Source organism: Aotus nancymaae, unplaced genomic scaffold, assembly GCF_030222135.1.
Source record: "Aotus nancymaae isolate 86718 unplaced genomic scaffold, 86718_ANA_hifiasm-v0.15.2.pri h1tg000089l, whole genome shotgun sequence".
NCBI lineage: Eukaryota > Metazoa > Chordata > Mammalia > Primates > Aotidae > Aotus > Aotus nancymaae.
This window is the reverse complement of record NW_026988504.1, coordinates 26,431,512-26,449,617: the sequence shown is the minus strand read 5'-3', so window position 1 is coordinate 26,449,617 and position 18,106 is coordinate 26,431,512. Positions and strand designations below refer to the sequence as shown.

At 47.2% G+C, this 18,106-nt stretch overlaps 1 protein-coding gene across 2 annotated transcripts; it reads left to right on the top strand.

Moving 5' to 3' along the window:
* The first annotated feature begins 2,358 nt into the window (after positions 1-2,358).
* On the top strand, positions 2,359-18,106 carry MSL1 (MSL complex subunit 1). 2 transcript variants are annotated; one of them, XM_012452010.3, is made up of 9 exons: positions 2,359-3,765; positions 6,534-6,757; positions 9,926-10,308; positions 12,219-12,266; positions 12,720-12,784; positions 14,044-14,111; positions 14,530-14,654; positions 14,823-14,895; positions 15,588-18,106. In XM_012452010.3, the coding sequence occupies exons 1-9, from the start codon at positions 2,998-3,000 to the stop codon at positions 15,676-15,678; spliced, it is 1,845 nt and encodes a 614-aa protein (XP_012307433.1). In that variant the 5' UTR covers positions 2,359-2,997; the 3' UTR covers positions 15,679-18,106. The 2 variants fall into 2 exon arrangements, with proteins under 2 accessions (XP_012307433.1, XP_064225662.1); XM_064369592.1 differs by lacking the exon at positions 12,219-12,266.

Below are 18,106 nucleotides of genomic sequence, written 5' to 3'. Positions count from 1 at the left end.
ATATTAGATAATTGTATATGTACATTAGATAATTGGATATATGATTCTAGAGTTAGGGAATGAGATCAGAAAGAAATATAAATTAGGGAGCTGTCAGTATAGAGATGGTGCAGAAAGTCTTGACACTGAGGGCTGGGCACAGTGGCTCCCTCCTATAATCCCAGCACTGTGGGAGACCAAGGTGGGAGGATCACTTGAGCCCAGCAGTTCAAGACCAGCCTGGGCAACAATGGAGACCCTGTCTCTACAAAAAATAAAAAGTCATGTGTGGCAGCCCATGCCTGTTGTCCCAGCTACTCAGGACACTGAGGTGGCAGGACTGCTTCAGCCCAGGAGGTTGAGGCTACAGTGAACCATAATTGTGCCACCATACGCTAGCCTTGGGGACACAGCAAGACCCAGTGCCACAAATACACGAGAAAGCCTTGGCATGGAAAGAGCTCACCATATTCCATGTGCCCTCTCATCCCTGCCTACTCCATTCCTTGGTGTCCCTAAGCTCAATATTCAATATTGCTGATCTGAGGCCACACAGTCTGGTGGAAGAGGGCTGGGCTCTCTTGGCTTTAATACACTGACACCCATTTGTTTAAAATTTCCATTGTTTCATGCTTTGGGCCCACAAAGCAGAGACACAGTTTTAATGAGAGGTTTTCACATCAGGCCAGAGGATGTCAGTCTTCTCCATCTCCATAGAGATTTTAAAAAGCACACCTCAGCCAGAAAAGAAAAACAAGCAACTAAGACCATTTCAGGGCCAGGCACAGCGGCTCACGCCTGTAATCCCAGCACTTTGGGAGGCCAGGGCAGGCAGATCACCAGAGGTTGGGTGTTTGAGACCAGCCTGACGAACATGGTGAAACCCCATCTTTACTAAAAATACAAAATTAGCTGGGCATGGTGACGCATGCCTGTAATCCCAGCTACTCTGGAAGCTGGAGGCTGAGGCAGGAGAATAACTTGAAACCGGGAGGCAGAGGTTGTGGTGAGCCAAGATCACGCCAGTGCACCCCAGCCTGGGCAACAAGAGCAAAATTTAGTCTAAAAAAAAAAAAAGGCTATTTCAAAGGTTTTTGGGTCGGCCTTGGTGGCTCAGATCTGTAATCCTAGGACTTTGGGAGGCTGAGGCAGGCGGATCACTTGAGGTCAGGCGTTAGAGACTAGCCTGGCCAACATAGTAAAACCTCGTCTCTACTAAAAATACAAAAAATTAGTACAGTGTGGTGATAGGCACCTGTAATCCCAACTACTCTACTCAGGATGCTGAGGCAGGAGAATCGCTTGACCCCGGGAGGCGGAGGTTGCAGTGAGCCGAGATTGCGTCACTGCACTCCAGCCTGGGCGACAGAACGAGACTCTGTCTCCAAAAAAAAAAAAAAAAAAAAAAAAAAAAAAAAATTTTTTTTTTTACGAGTTCTTTGAAGACTTGTTGGCTCAATTGCTTGGACATAAAGACACACATACATGAACTTGGAAAGATATAAAGAAGCGCTCAACACAGAACACCCTAAGTATCCCTACTCCCTTTCAAGGGCTAAATCCCTTCAGAGATTTCCTTTGCTTCAGTCCTTCAGCAGCCTCCCGAAGATGCTAGGAGTCCTTTAAGAAGGCTGGGAAGATGGCTGTTGGGAAGAAACTGTCGGTAGCTGGCAATACTTCATCCCAAGGAGGCGGTGGCAATAGCTCCCTGGGCAGCAGACATCATGGATTTTCCTCCCTCTGGGAAGCAGAGGTCCCTCCGTTTCTGGTTTGGATCCCTTAGAGACAAAGAACTTCATTCTCTCCCATACCCGCGTGGGGCTGCTGGGGAGGAGAGGGGGTGGAGGGGTTAGACTTCTATCCCCATCAAACACCCGCGGGCTCAAAGAGGAGCCCGGATCCTGAGTGGTCCAGGAGTGTGCGGGGCCGCGGGGCCCCCTCCGGCGTGGGTCAGGCACGTTGCCAAGGTGCCCAGGGAAGGGGCCGCCCGGAGCAGGCCGGGGACTTGGAGCGCTCCGGACGCTCCCACGGAGGCCACATAGGCCGCCTGCACCCCCATTCCTTCCTCTCAACTCCATTCTCTCGCGCTTCTTTATCCCGGGGAGCCTCCGCTTTCCCTTTCTCCCCGGGGCCGCCCTCGCCCTTCTTCCCCCTCCTGACCCTCCCCGGCTCGCCCCTCCCTCGGCAGCCCACCTTCGCCGCGCTCCTCCGCGCGCTCCGCCGTCCTCGCCCCTCAGCCCCGGCCTCCCCTCGCCGGCCCCCAGCCCCCGCGCCCCCTCCCTGCCCCCCTCTAGGCGGCGGCGGCCCCTTTCACAATAGCGCGGCCCGCCTCCCTTCTCTAGGCTCCCGGTGCACTCCCACTCGCTCCCCTCCCCGCGCATGCGTCCTCCGGTCGGCGGCGGCTGCGGCGGTGGCGGCTACCAGCGGCTCCGTTTTTTTAAAGGGAAACGCTGAGGCGCCGGGGGTGACTGTGGGGGAGGGGGACCCCGAGCCGCGGGGACCCCCGGGGAGGCGACAGACTCCCCTCCCGGAGTAGGAGGGCTTTGGGCGGACCCAGCCCTCCACCCCCTCCTAAGGAGGAGGGGGGGGAAAATGGAGGCTCGGGGCGGCTGAGGCGAGCTCCGGGGCGGGGGGCCGGGGCGGGGAAGGGGGGTGCAGGGTGGGGAGACGAGGCGGGCCCGGCCGGGCCAGGGGGGGCCGAAGCGAGCTCCGGGGATGAGCTCGGGGGCGGCTGGGTGCGAGCTCCTGCCTCTGAGGCGAAGGCGGCGGCGGCGGCAGCAGAGGCGGCGGCGAGGCCCCCATGGGCCGGCGGCGGGCCTCAGCCGCGGCCTCCACGTCTCCGCACGCCGGCGGGATGGCGCCCGGGCCCCGGAGGAGCCGCGCTAGCGGAGGCCTGCTGCCGCGCTGCTGAGGCGAGCCCGCCAAACTCCCCTCCCCCGCTCCGTCCTCGACCCCCCGCACCTCGCCCCTTCCCCACCCCCTCCTCCGCCTCGGTGCCCGGCGCTGCTCCGGACCACTATGACCATGAGATCCGCGGTGTTCAAGGCGGCCGCGGCCCCTGCCGGCGGCAACCCTGAGCAGCGACTGGACTACGAGCGGGCTGCGGCGCTGGGCGGGCCCGAGGACGAGCCCGGGGCGGCCGAAGCCCACTTCCTCCCCCGGCACCGTAAGCTCAAGGAGCCGGGGCCCCCGCTGGCCTCCTCCCAGGGCGGGAGCCCCGCACCTTCCCCAGCCGGCTGCGGCGGCAAGGGCCGGGGCTTGTTACTCCCGGCCGGGGCGGCCCCGGGGCAGCAGGAAGAGAGCTGGGGCGGTTCGGTGCCCTTGCCCTGTCCGCCCCCAGCCACCAAGCAAGCCGGCATTGGGGGGGAGCCCGCCGCCGCCGGAGCCGGCTGCAGCCCCCGGCCCAAGTATCAGGCGGTGCTACCCATTCAGACGGGCTCTCTCGTGGCGGCGGCCAAAGAGCCTACGCCCTGGGCTGGGGACAAGGGTGGGGCGGCCTCCCCCGCTGCCACCGCCTCGGACCCAGCGGGACCCCCACCACTACCTCTGCCCGGGCCGCCACCCCTCGCGCCCACCGCCACTGCCGGGAGCCTGGCGGCCAGCGAGGGCAGATGGAAGAGTATGAGGAAGAGCCCTCTCGGGGGTGGTGGTGGCTCGGGAGCCTCCAGTCAGGCCGCCTGCCTCAAACAGATCCTTCTGCTGCAATTGGACCTCATCGAACAGCAACAGCAGCAGCTGCAGGCTAAGGAAAAGGAGATAGAGGAGCTGAAGTCTGAGAGAGACACGGTACGGGAGGGGTTAATCTGCTTTCGGGCCGAGGAGCGAGTTGTGCGCATGCTCGGGGGGAAGGGGGCTGTAGGAGGTTAAGGCGCCCCCGGGTTAGGGGTACAGGAGGTTGGCCACCAGCAAAGGAGTATCTTAGGCGCTGTGTCTCCGGGAGCCAGGCTCACAGACACGTTGGAAGGAAGGGTTAAAGGGCAACCTCCCAAGGGGAGGGGGAGGGGTTTCAGTTGCCAAAGGGTTAATTTAAAATGACAGCCCCAGACGTGTGGGAAAGACGTTTGGAGTGGGAAAAGACCTGATTTGTGAGGGGTTAAAAAGGAAAGGGTGGGGAGTAGGTGTTGTGGCATAACTTATGGAAGGGTTAAATTAAAGAGCGATTGCGCTATAGAAATGCACGTCGGAGGAGAGGGCTGTAGCGAGCAGCTGTTGCTCCCACCACGGCTGCAGCATCTTTAGATAGGAGGGCAGTAGGCCTTTTAGTGGGGACAGGAGTAGAGGTGATTTACATGGAATCCTATTTTAGTTTTCTTAAATGATATTAAGAGAATCATTGCCTTTGATTTCAGACAGTTTTTAATAGGAACCTGAGTTCTAATACATGACCCACTGACCAGGTCCCTTGTATAAGCATGGTGTTTGAAGCTGGAAGATTTGAGGGCATCAGGGAAAAGTAAGCTTATTAAATGTATTAAGTAGACCTCCCCATCCTTATTTTAGAATCTTAGGAAGTAGGAAAGTCGTTTATTATTTCTTTACTTCTGAGGAGCTTGACGACACAGGCTTGTTTTTACTGCAGCAGTAGTTAAAGGCACCTCCGCGTTAAAACATATTCCTTCAGATATGAGGGAAGCTGCGGTGGGGGTGTTACTGTGCTAGCATACCTTACAGCTGCCTAAAAATAAACATGGTTTCTACAATTGTTGTGTTCAGGCTGCAGCAGTCCCCCCCCCCCTTTCTCCCCTCTCTCTCTCTCTCTCTCCCTCCCTCCCCCCCCCACCCCATCTCCATCTCTCCCTCTCTCCTCTTTCTCTCTGGCGTCGTGTGCACTAAGAGCTGAGCAGGGGAGCAGAGGGCTATTCATTTTGTTTGCTTTCCAAATGAATCGCATCGGGTGGCTGTTTTATTGGAGAATGCATTCTGCAAGGTGGATTGGGAGCTGGGGCAGGTCTCATTAAAATATCTCATGGTGTTGATTTGTGGAAGTTACTCAACATGGAGGTGGCACTGCTTAGCTACTGTACTGCAGTCTAGGGGTGTGATGGTACCGTAATTACAACACATCATATCCTTGTATGGGGGGGGTGGGAAGAGAAGAACCAGTGAAGGAGAAGAAATCAAGGAAATGTCACCCACAAACGGTGGTTAAGGGCTGTGAATCAAAATATATGTAAGGAGATGAAATGAGAGTATGGCTGACAGAAGGGTTCTCTGCTGATTGTGGAGGTTTCTGCTCAGTTCCTGAGGTAATGGCCCCTTTGCAGGCTTTCCTAGTCAGGAAAAGTGGGGTGAGTTAAGGATAGAGTGTCAGTCTGAACTTGGTGCTCACTGCTTCTGTTGTATATTACAATTTTAATGTTGTTTAAGCTTGTTTCACTTATTCCAGTTGTTGTTTGGCCTTGTCTGAAATCTATGCAATGAGTGTAATGAAGGCAGCATTAATATCACTGTCTAACCCAGATAAAATTCTTGAAATAGAATATAAGGAGCACAACACCTTTTCTCAAAACTAATAAAAAGTTTTCAATGATAATAGACTTCCCATTTTCTGTTTATTTTTAGTCCTTTTAACTAAAAGGAACTTTGATTTTAATAAATACTTAGATGAATAGGTATTTTTTGTGTCACCTCATATATAAAGAATGTGTATATGTCATGATTGTTGGAATTTATAGGTACTGATTTCTATTTTCCAAACGAAATGTTCATTGTTTTAAAAGTACCCCCCACACACGCCCCTTTCAAATAACACCACCATCCCTAGTAGCACTGTATGAGCTCTTAATTCCTTCTCAATGTACTGTTTGCACTTTGCTGTTGTATATAGAGTTTTGGAGTAGAAGTAGAGAGGACAGAATTTGGACAATCTTAGGGCCTCTTAAAAGAACATGTAGGCTGGGTGAGGTGGCTCATTCCTGTAATCCAAGCACTTTGGGAGGCGGAGACGGGCAGATCACCTGAGGTCAGAAGTTCAAGAGCAGCCTGACCAACATGGTGAAACCTCCTCTCTACTAAAAATACAAACATTAGCCAGGCATGGTGGCGGGAGGCTGAGGCAGGGGAATTGTTGAACCCGGGAGGTGGAGGTTGCAGTGAGCCATTGGTCTCCAGCCTGGGCTACAAGAGCGAAACTCTGTCTCAAAAAAAAAAAAAAAAAAAAAAAAAAAAAAAAAAAAGAACATGTATACAGTTAATTCTAGAAATTCCCAAACTGACTTGGAGCCACATGGGCAGCAGTAGTAGACACCATGCCATTAAAAGACATGTTATGGCCCCTCCCGGTGGAGAGGATCTCCTTACAGAAGAATGAATTACAAATTCCCCGATGCCTCTTCCCATCTAGATTAGTCCTTAAAATTAAACAGTATACCTTGTTTTCTCTATTTTGTTTAAGGAAAACTGTTCAGATTAATGTCTGCCTATTTAAAAAGTTGAGTCGATGTGACGTGGTCCACAGAAACAGGCAGAAGACTACTGTTTCCTAAATGGGGCTAAGTATCTGTGTGTTTAATTTTTTGTGTGTTAAGTCTGCATTTTGCTACTCTCTCTTTTAGCTCCTTGCTCGGATTGAACGTATGGAAAGGCGGATGCAACTGGTAAAGAAGGATAATGAGAAAGAAAGGCACAAGCTGTTTCAGGGCTATGAAACTGAAGAGAGAGAGGAAACAGAGCTATCTGAGAAAATTAAACTGGAGTGCCAGCCGGAGCTTTCCGAGACATCCCAGACTTTGCCTCCCAAGCCTTTCTCATGTGGGCGGAGTGGAAAGGGACACAAAAGGTGTGCTGGTAACTTTATTTGATGAGGACATTTGTTACTAGTGATTGAGAATAGGGGACTGGGATTTATGAATTGATTATAGCAATCATAACTTGCTTTAGAAGTCTTCTATGCTGGCTGGGCAAGGTGGCTCACTCCTGTAATCCCAGCACTTTGGGAGGTCGAGGTGGGCGGATCACTTGAGGTCAGGAGTTTGAGACCAGCCTGGCCAACATAGTGAAACCCCGTCTCTACTAAAAATACAAAAAAAATCAGCCAGACCTGGTGGCCAGTGCCTGTAGTCCCAGCTACTCGGGAGGCTGAGGCACGAGAATCACTTGAACCTAGGAGGCAGAGGTTGCAGTGAGCCTAGATCATGCCGTTGTAATCTAGCCTGGGTGACAGAGCGAGACTCTGTCTCAAAAAAAAAAAAAAAAGAAATCTTCTATGCTGAGAAACTATCTTGAAACATTCTTATGCAGACTATAAATGTCTGTTTAGGAATATTTTGGTCACAGTAATCATTACCAAATGCAGCTTATATCATAAAGAGAATGGGCAACAAGTTTAACAGCTGGGTTTCTTAAAGAAAACTATAGGCTGGGCGCGGTGGCTCACGCCTGTAATCCCAGCACTTCGGGAGGCCGAGGCGGGTGGATCACGAGGTCAAGAAATCAAGACCATCCTGGTCAACATGGTGAAACCCCGTCTCTACTAAAAATACAAAAAATTAGCTGGGCATGGTGGCATGTGCCTGTAATTCCAGCTACTCAGGAGGCTGAGGCAGGAGAATTGCCTGAACCCAGGAGGCGAAGGTTGTGGTGAGCCGAGATCGCGCCATTGCACTCCAGCCTGGGTAACAAGAGCGAAACTCCATCTCAAAAAAAAAAAAGAAAACTATAGCAATTCACTTCACGTTAGGAAGTGTTAAACTCCTTTATTGTGTTGGGCACTGGTAGACATAAGAGAGTAAAATAGAGGCCAGGTGTGGTGGCTTATGCCTATGATCCCTTTGAGAGGACAAGGCGGGGAGGGAGGAATCGCTTGTGCCCAAGAGTTTGAGATGAGCCTGGGGAACATAGTGGGCAACATTTTTACAAAAAATCCAAAAGTTAGCTGGGCCTGGAGTTATGTACCTGTAGTCTCAGCTACTCAAGAGGTTGAGGTGGGAGGATGCCTTGAGCCTAGGAGGTTGAGGCTACAGTGAGCTGTTATTGCACCACTGCACTCCAGCCTGGGTGACGAAGTAAGACCCTGTTTCAATTTTTAAAAAAAGGTAAAATAGAACTGTCTTTGGACTCAAATTAAGTCCAACTGTAAGGATGGGCATAAATTTTGAAAACTCGGAATTCAAATATAGTAAAATATGTAGATGTACAACACCTGATAAAAACTAAGGTTTTTTGTTTGTTCGTTTGTTTGAGGGTCTCTCTCTGTCACCCAGGCTGGAGTGCAAGTGGCACCAACGTGGCTCACTGCAGCTTCCACCTCCTTGGCTCAAGTGATCCTCCTACTTCAGCCTCCCATGTAGCTGGGACCATAGGCACTCACTACCATGCCTGGCTAACTTTTTTTACTTTTTGTAGAGACAGGCTCTCACTTTGCCCAGGCTGGTCTCGAACTTCTGGACACAAGCTATCTTCCCACATCAGCCTCCCAGAGTACTGGGATTACAGACATTAAACTAAGTTTTGTAAGATTCAGGGATATTAAAGGTTATTCTGGGTTAGAATTGTGAAACTCTAAGTAGGAAATCAATCTTGAAAAAGAAGTATAAAATTTAGTTTGGTCAAGAGGAAAGGAGATGACTTTCTTGGGATATGGTAGGGGAAGAAGGGAGGAAGAAGGAGGTTAGAGAATGCCAGCAGACAGCAAGAAAAAGGAAATAAAGATTGTAATTAACATGGTACAGGGTTGGGGGAAAAGGAAAGAGACTGATCTCTGAGCTACAGGAAATAGGTATTACCTAATGAGTGACACCTAATGTAGTACCTAATGTTGGCTAAAAGACCTTGAATAGTCTTTTTTTTTTTTTTTGAGACAGAGTCTCACTTTGTCACCCAGGCTGGAGTGCGGTGGCGTGATCTCAGTTTACTGCAACCTCTGCCTCCTGGGTTCAAGCGATTCTCCTGCTTCAGCCTCCCAAGTAGCTGGGATTACAGGCATGTGCCACCACACCTGGCTAATTTTTGTATTTTTTTTAATAGAGATGGGGTTTCACCATGTTGGCGAGGCTGGTCTGAAACTCCTGACCTCAAGTGATCTGCCTGCCTCGGCCTCCCAAAGTACTTGGATTACAGGCGTGAGCCACTGCACCTGGTGGAGCTTGAACATTCTTTTTTTGTTTGTTTGTTTGTTTGTTTGTTTTTGAGACAGAGTTTCGCTCTTGTTACCCAGGCTGGAGTACAATGGCGCGATCTCGGCTCACCGCAACCTCCGCCTCCTGGGTTCAAGCAATTCTCCTGCCTCAGCCTCCCGAGTAGCTGGGACTACAAGCGTGCACCACCATGATTTTTAGTAGAGACGGGGTTTCACCATGTTGACCAAAATGGTCTCGATCTCTTGACCTCGTGATCCACCCGCCTCGGCCTCCCAAAGTGCTGGGATTACAGGCGTGAGCCACTGCGCCCGGACTGAACATTCTTAAGCATGGAAACTCACTTGTTCAGCAAACATTTACTGGCTGGGCACAGTGGCTCACGCCTGTAATCCCAACACTTTGGGAAGCTGAGGTGAGTGGATCACCTAAGGTTGGGAGTTTGAGTCCAGCCTGAACAACACGGTGAAACCCCATCTCTACTAAAAATAAAAAATTAGCCGGGCATGGTGGCACATGTCTGTAATCCCAGCTACTCGGGAGGCTGAGGCAGGAGAATCGCTTGAACCTGGGAGGTGGAGGTTGCAGTGAGCCAAGATCGCGCCACTGCACTCCAGCCTGGGCAACAAGAATGAAACTCCGCCCCAAAACAAAACAAAACAAAACAAAACAACATTTACTAAGGGCCCATTATATATACTACTAAGCCAGGGCTGTTCCTGCTCATGACTGCCAAATGAGCACCAGAGATTTAGGTACCTGGTCATTTTGGGGCAAAAGAACCAGCTTATTCTTTTGCTCCAGAATGTGTTCAAATTAGATTTTATTCAAGTGTCAATAAATTTTATAATGTTTTCTTCCCTATCTAATAGGAAATCCCCATTTGGAAGTACAGAAAGAAAGACTCCTGTTAAAAAGCTGGCTCCTGAATTTTCAAAAGTCAAAACAAAAACTCCTAAGCACTCACCTATTAAAGAGGAACCCTGTGGTTCCTTATCTGAAACTGTTTGTAAACGTGAATTGAGGAGCCAAGAAACCCCAGAAAAGCCCCGGTCTTCAGTGGACACCCCACCAAGACTCTCCACTCCCCAAAAGGGACCCAGCGCCCATCCCAAGGAGAAAGCCTTCTCAAGTGAGATAGAAGATTTGCCGTACCTTTCCACCACAGAAATGTATTTGTGTCGTTGGCACCAGCCTCCCCCATCACCGTTACCATTACGGGAATCCTCTCCAAAGAAGGAGGAGACTGTAGCAAGTAAGGCATAGAGAACACTTGCTCTTATACCCTAGTGGTGGCGGTCAAGCTAACAAGTGTGAAAATGCCTTTGGCATTTTTTAAAAAGTGCAATCAATAAAGCAGAGTTCTGTCAAGAATGAGTAAGTTAACAGCCAGAGACAGACACTGTGCAGGCATTGCAAATAGATGGAATTACAGCAAAATGTGCTCAATGTATTTGCCTGCTTACAACACTGGGAGATGTGTTTGCCAGTAAGTTGCTCATCACAAGAGCACCAGACTTGGGGGTGTAATCTCCGGCAACTTGCATGCCCTCTGAAAGAAGGGTTTTCTGTGCTGTGAAATGCATAGAACTTATACTTTGCCATGCACGACTGTTCCTGCAATTGATATTGTGTGAAATCTGGGAGGGTGGTCTTTGGGTGTTCTCAGGGGCCAATGGTAATTTTTGGGTTGGGGAGCCAGCTTGGGGTGGGGAATTTTCACCTGGGCCTCCGCTCTTTAACTATATAAACATTTATCTGTATCTCTATGTCCCGGTCTGGGGGGCAGGAGGAATCTGCCAAAGACCAACACTCTTTCTTTATCTTACTATACTTCACAAAGGTTCTAAAATGTGAAGAGTTTACTTGGATTGCAGTAGCCCATTGGTTGTTCATATATTTAAATAAAATGGTCTACAAACTATTTTTCAAACAATAAGGACTATCTTGGGATATCTGAGCTGCTTGGGGATGGTGTGGGGTGTGGGACCTTGGTCTTCATTCCCTTTTTTTCTTTATGGCTTCCACACAGAGACGCTCCCCTATCTTCTACATCAACCAGTAACTGGAATGTGCCTTCAATCATGTAATATTAGTAGTCTATGTCAGTCACTGCGGTTACTCTGGGGTAATGGTTGGGGAGGCCTTCTAGGATAGAGCCGTAGTCCCAAGTTTCTACCACTGTGTCTTGCCTAGCAGGATGGGGATAGAAATCCATTCCGTGATACAAGAGCATTCTCCAGGCTTTGTTTGGCTGTTTTGGTGACAAAATTAAGTGGGAAAGCTAGATTAGTCATCTTAATTATCTAACATCTATTAGGCCTCACACTTGAGCACATGAGATAGATCAGGATCCTGATCTAGGTTCAGATTTTTTGTTGGTTCAGTCAGTTGAACAGGTTCTTCCTTAATGGTCAACCTTTTTGCTGCCATGGCAATGCTGCGTAACAACTTAAGAGAAACCATGAAGCAACTTCCCATCCGGGATTGGGTAATGGCTTGGTCCAGAGCTGTTCTGTGTGACTGGCTATTTTTGAAAATCCTGTCTTCCCTAGTACAGACAATTTCAAACACCTCTGAGATTGTGGGCATAGTGAAACAAAGGAGTCTGACTGGGGAGACCCCAGCCCCTTGAGGAGCCTGAGTTGTGAATAAACATGAGAATCCTTATTCTTGATGCCCCTATCTCAAGAGGAAGGCTCAATGGCTTGTTCTAGGGGAGCCAAAGTCTTTGTGCATGTTGTTCAGGCTGGACCAGCAAGGTAGTTTGTTTGGAGGGAGGAGGGAGCTGTTTAAGAAGACTACATATGTAAGTTTTGAGAACACTGATCTTGTATTTGAAAAATAGGGTCAACTTTTACTCACCTGCCATGTTCTGAGTTTAAGGTTTGATATCCTTGGCCATCAACTGTTGCAGGGAAACCACCCTAAATAATGAAGAAAAGAAGTCGTCTCAGTGTAAAAAAAAAAAGTGGTGGGCTTATTTTCTTTTCTTTTGTCTGTTGTTCCCTCTTCCCCTCCCCCAGAGAGAAATTCTCAAAAGAACAACTCAAAAAACAAAATGGCTTCCTAGTGAGAACTTCAGTGATGATCCTTTCCTCCATTTGGGGTATGGGCTTTTTTTCTTTTTACACTGAGATTATTCTTCTTTCCTGCATTATTTAGGGTGTCTGATGCCATCAAGTGTTGCAGGAGAAACTTCAGTCTTGGCTGGTGAGTAGAATAGGAATTGTGCTGGCTGGGCCTGGGGTGGCGGTCGGTGGGATGGTGGATGGTTGGGAGCTGTGTTCCCCATCCGCTGGATGTGGGAGAGTGAGATTTCTTGGCGTATGACTGATTACACTACTATAGACTTCAAAATGACAACACATTTCAGTTGTTTTTCAGGAACTGCAATAGCATCCATTATATGAATTGTCAGGTATTGGCTTAGGGTTTTTTGTGATCCTGAGTTTGGCAGACTGCAATGGCATTTTAGGTTCTTTTATACCATAGCAAGGACACTGAATATGGCTTCAGGGAGGCCATAGAATGGATTCCTATCACTTGGTAACTTTGTCTCATCTGGGGAGAGACCTCTTATCCTAGTGAATAGTTGTGCAACTTTGGATTTAAGGGTGGTTCCACCCCTCCTCCCTTTCTTTTTCTCTCTTTTTTTTTTTTCAGTTCCTTCTTGGAGGGACCACTCAGTAGAGCCTCTAAGGGACCCAAATCCTTCAGACCTTTTGGAGGTAGGTAACCAAGAGCAGTCAATTGAAGAAAGTTAGGAGATTAAATAGAAAATGAGGGTATAATTTTGAAAATGTCATAGTACTATGCATGAATTAATAGAATTTTAAGGCCAGACAGGAACTTGAGAAATTATCTAGTCCAGCTCCTTCATTTTATAGATTAAAAAACTGAAGTCCATAGTAGTTAAGTGATTTTTAAAAAATAAATAGCTAGGTAGTGTTCAAAACAAAGGTAGAGTTTATGCTAAGTACAAAGGTTAGGGCTGGGTGAGGTGGCTCACACCTATAATCCTAGCACTTTGGGAAGCTGAGGCAGGCGGATCACCTGAGGTCAGGAGTTAGAGATCAGCCTGGCCAACATAGTGAAACCCCGTCTCTACTAAAAATAAAAAAATTAGCCGGGCGTGGTGGCGCATGCCTGTAATCCCAGCTACTTAGGAGGCTGAGACAGGGAGAATTGCTTGAACCTGGGAGACGGAGGTTGTGGTGAGCCGAGATGGTGCCACTGAACTCCAGCCTGGGCGACACAGCGAGACTCCATTGCAAAAAAAAAAAAAAAGAAAGAAAGAAAGCATGTACCCCTCAGCCATAAAATTATGTATTCCAAGCTTATTTGACTCATAAAGTTTTGATTTTTTTTTTTTTTTTGAGACAGAGTCTCTCTTGTTGCCCAGGCTGGGGTGCAATGGCGTGGTCTTGGCTCACTGCAACTCCGCCTTCCAGGTTCAAGCAATTCTCCTGCCTCAGCCTCCCAAGTAGCTAGGATTACAGGCATGCACCACCATGTCCAGTTAATTTTGTATTTTTCAGTAGATACGAGGTTTCTCCGTGTTTGGTCAGGCTGGTCTCGAGCTCCTGACCTCAAGTGATCCCCCCCGCCTCGGCCTCCCAAAGTGTTGGGATTACAGGTGTGAGCCACCTCGCCTGGCCTAAAGTTTTGATTAAAGTCAGACTTTTACAAAGTATGGAGGCGGGGAGGGTTTATGGCAGTCTAGGGGTTTTAGTTTGATAGGATGTTTACCTTGGAAAGTTATGGAAATGATTTTGAAATTTGGAGATTCTAAAAGGGTGTAGATGGGGAAAGGAGTATGTGTTTTGTGGATTCTGTTACCAGGAGGTTCCCATGCTATCCATGGAACCCACAGATCAGGTAGAACCGGAAGGTGAAGGATTTTACATTCCTGGAAGCTGGAAATTAGTATATGTGTGTAACTAATATATGGTGATAAATAGCTTATCAGCTGCTTTACTTTACACAGAACCTAGATGACAGTGTGTTTTCAAAGCGGCATGCAAAACTGGAGCTGGATGAGAAGAGAAGGAAAAGGTAAGGCCAGAGATGGCCATCCTGGGAACAACTGAGCCCTAGGACCTAGGACAGAGATCAGGGAAGCTGACCTCCTTCTTTCATGCTATGGAGAATCTTGGAATGCTTAACACTCTTACATTACTGGCTCCCTGGTTGGTTGAATGTCTAGTTGGAAATGGTAGTTGTTGTAGGTAAACATATTTGGCCTCTTTTTCTTTGTGTATGACTTTCCTCAGCTCTACTTTCTGTGGAACACCAACACATGATCTAGATGGTAGACCTAAACAGCTCTCCCTTAACCAGGCAGTCATTTCTCTTTACCCTGTCAAGAGGAGTCAGCAAGGGTCTTCCTAGCATCTGGATTGTGTGAGTTGCTTTTACAGAGCAGGTTTTGGGTAAACAGTAATGTTGGGTTTGTTTGTCTTGTTTTTCCCAGATGGGATATTCAGAGGATCAGGGAACAAAGAATTTTACAGCGATTGCAGCTCAGAATGTATAAAAAGAAAGGAATTCAGGAATCTGAGCCTGAGGTTACCTCATTTTTCCCTGAGCCAGATGATGGTAAGTTTTGTCCATCTAAAAGAGTAGGTTTTTCAAAGAAGAAGGAGGGTGCAAGGCTTCAGGGTACAACTTGCTCTGAATGAATGAAGTGTATTTTGGAGCAGATATAGTTTCTAGACATTTCCCATCTGGATTACTAATAAGCTCCCATTTGACTTTCTCCCATAGTTGAAAGTTTGATGATTACCCCCTTCTTGCCTGTTGTAGCATTTGGACGACCATTACCAAAATTAACTCCACAGTAAGTATAACTTTTTTTTTCTCCCCTTCCAGGTAACTTGCACATCCCTTTCAGACTTCATGGAAGCCTAGATATGAGGTTGAACCAGGTGGCTTAGGGATAGCCATGGGTCTCTGACAAAAATGAGGCTACCTGGGCAACTAGCTTTTGCAATGATAAGACTCCCAAGAAGGCTGGGCACGGTGGCTCACGCCTGTAATTCTAGTACATTGGGAGGCCGAGGCAGGTGAATCATGAGGTCAGGAGTTGGAGACCAGCCTGGCCAATATGGTGAAAGCTTGTCTCTACTAAAAATGCAAAAATTAGCCAGGTGTGGCATATGCCTGTAGTCCCAGCTACTCAGGAGGCTGAGGCAGAAGAATCACTTGAACCCGGGAGGCAGAGGTTGCAGTAAGCCAAGAATCACATCACTGCACTCCAGCCTGGGCAACAGAGCGGGACTCCATCTAAAATAAATAAATAAATAAAGATTCCCAAGCCAATAATTAAAAGGATTGCTTTTTGAGTTAGAAATAGATGATTCCATCACTTTAATGGTACACACTTGCTCTGGCTTTGAGGCAGGAAAGATACTCCAAACTAGTCAGGGATAGGAGCGGTAAGGGGCATGGTGACTTTTTTGTAGTTGCTATCATGTCCACACTGAATCCCTTCTAGTCTTGCAAGTTGATTTCCTCACTTTTTTTTGCCAGGAATTTTGAGCTACCCTGGTTGGATGAGCGTAGCAGATGCAGGTTGGAGATCCAGAAGAAGCAAACGCCTCACCGGACGTGTAGGAAATAGCTGTGCTGGCAAGAACCCTGTCTTCAGATAGTTGTAGCATGCCATTCCAGAGAGTGGCAGAGACCTGTATATGTGACCTTTGTCCTCACATGTTATCACTCGCTGATAATACCCTTTCATACTGCCTTGACTTTGTTTTCATCACTCTGATTTCACAAAAAGACTTTGATTCAGCTAATTGTGAGTTATGGAGGGTGATTGGGATTTCTTTTCCCTTTTTTGGGAAATGGACTCTCAAGCTAAATCTATAGGATGGCAGATTCAGAAGTTTCAGGTGTCTGTTTCTATACATTTGCCTATGTTAATGGGGTATAAGGGCTTTCTTCATTAGACATGTGGAAGATGAAGCAACCCCTTCCTTTAGAGCTGTGCCTGCATGGCACTCTCCTCTCCCTGGTACACCCTCCTTATAGTAGGTATAGTGGTTTTTACCAGAAAATAAAACAAAAAACCTCACCATGAGCTTTAGGACCAGATAAGTAATGACAAGTGAAGCGATGAAACAAGTCATCTTCACAGAGTAGAAAAGACATCGGAGAGTTGGTAGATAACTGTCTGAAAAGATGTTTTCTTGAAACTATTCTGTGATATAGCCACGTGGGAAGGGATGTTTGACTGTGATTGTTTTCTCAGTTAATGGGTAACTGAATTTGTTTCCCTACCCCTCAAAAAAAACAAAATCTTTAGAAGAGAAAATGGGGGTGGTTAGTTTCAGAACAAGTTACAGCTGTAAACGAAAGCAGTTAGCATTTGGGATGGCATGCCAAAACCTGTATAGATGTCCTTGTATCACATCACTTCTCAAGTATTCCTTCATTGGGCTTCATCCTTCTAGCTGAGCTCTTGATGATCAAGTAGAGACTTAGGGAGGATAGGGGGAGAGTGGAAATAGGTGCTTCCTTTGGCTGGCAAATGTCTACATCTTGAAACAAACAGATGTACCTAATGAGCTTCTCCATTCACTTTGTAAAAATAGATTTGTATGTGTGCCATCTTGGTCCTCTCCCCTCCCCTGTTTTGTTAAAATATCAGGCTAGCACTCTCAGGCCACTTTGGTCTCAGTGTAAGATCCCTATTAACTATCTGAAAGGAAAATAGAGCCAAGACCTGTGGTCTCAAATATATAGGAATTGCCTTTCTTTAGTCTTCAGGACTATTGTGTGAAAACAAGTAGGGGTCTAATCTCCTAGAAGGTAGGGACTTTTATCATTGAAGAGAATATGTCCCCAGATTATTAGCACTTTTAGAGGAGAAGCCAAGGTATGTAGGGTATGTGGCCGGCCCATCAGTGGAGCATGAGAGAGAATGGGATACCATTGTGGGAAGAGAAGAAAAGTTCCTCAGGGGCCTCCCACTGCTAAAGCTTTTTGTGAGATATTGATCTGTGCTTCCTGGATTTGACTTTTAAAGGAATTATTCTGGCAGCACATGGAGTATTCTTGGATGATCTTGCTGCTCTTATTTCTCCTTTCGTGTATGTGTGTGTGGCTATGGGTTTTCATTTGTAACTCCATCTGCTTAGGAGAGTGGGCTCTCTATAAGGGAACCTGCTGTAAACTTTGTTGCAGCAAGGATGTAGAGAGAAGTAGGACTTAATTCCACTAGGGGCTCTCATCCCACACCTTAAGGAGAAGGAGATTTCTAGAAAAACTGGGCCAGACTTTCTTTGTTCATCATTTTAATGTGGCAGGCTGTTCAGTTTTCTTATTCTGACCTACGTTATATTTCTTCATAACGTGTCCAAAAAGAAAAAAGACCCACCCGATCAGTGTTTCTTGACTTTGTTTTTTGATCCCTCTCAGTTTCTTCTTGATTTCAGCATGTATTGGATTCCTAATTTTGGATACGAGTTAGCAAATTTAACCATTATGTTTGTACCCTACCCAGGGGACTCCCCAATTTCTGACTTGAACTAGACTGAGAGGAATCTACGAGGTGCTATCTGGCCAGACTGAAGGAGATTCTATTTCCTTGGTTCTCCCTCTCCCTGAGGACCTCTTACTTTATTGTCCCCTCTTCTAGGTTAATTCTCCTTTGATTTGACTTTTGAGAAGGAGGTCGGAGAGTAGATTAGTAAAGTTCCAAGAGCAAAATTACAGTGTGTTAGAGTGTGGGGGGAAAATTAGTCTTATTTTTCCCTACATGGGATACAACACTGTGAATTCAATCTTCAACTGAAGGCCCTGCAGTTCTCCTAAAACATAGTTGTTTGTTTTTCTTTAACAAAGTTTAAGCTAGTGTTAATAAATTAAAAAAAGAAATTGCTTGTCTGTCTACTTCAACTTTGTTTTATGCCCATTTCATATTGTTGTCTGTGTTGTAATTCATAACTTTTGATACCATTTCTGATGTGTAAAATTGGTTGTCTTGTAAATATCTTATAAAGAGTTCAATTGTAAATAAACTATTGTGGCTGTTAATTTTTGAA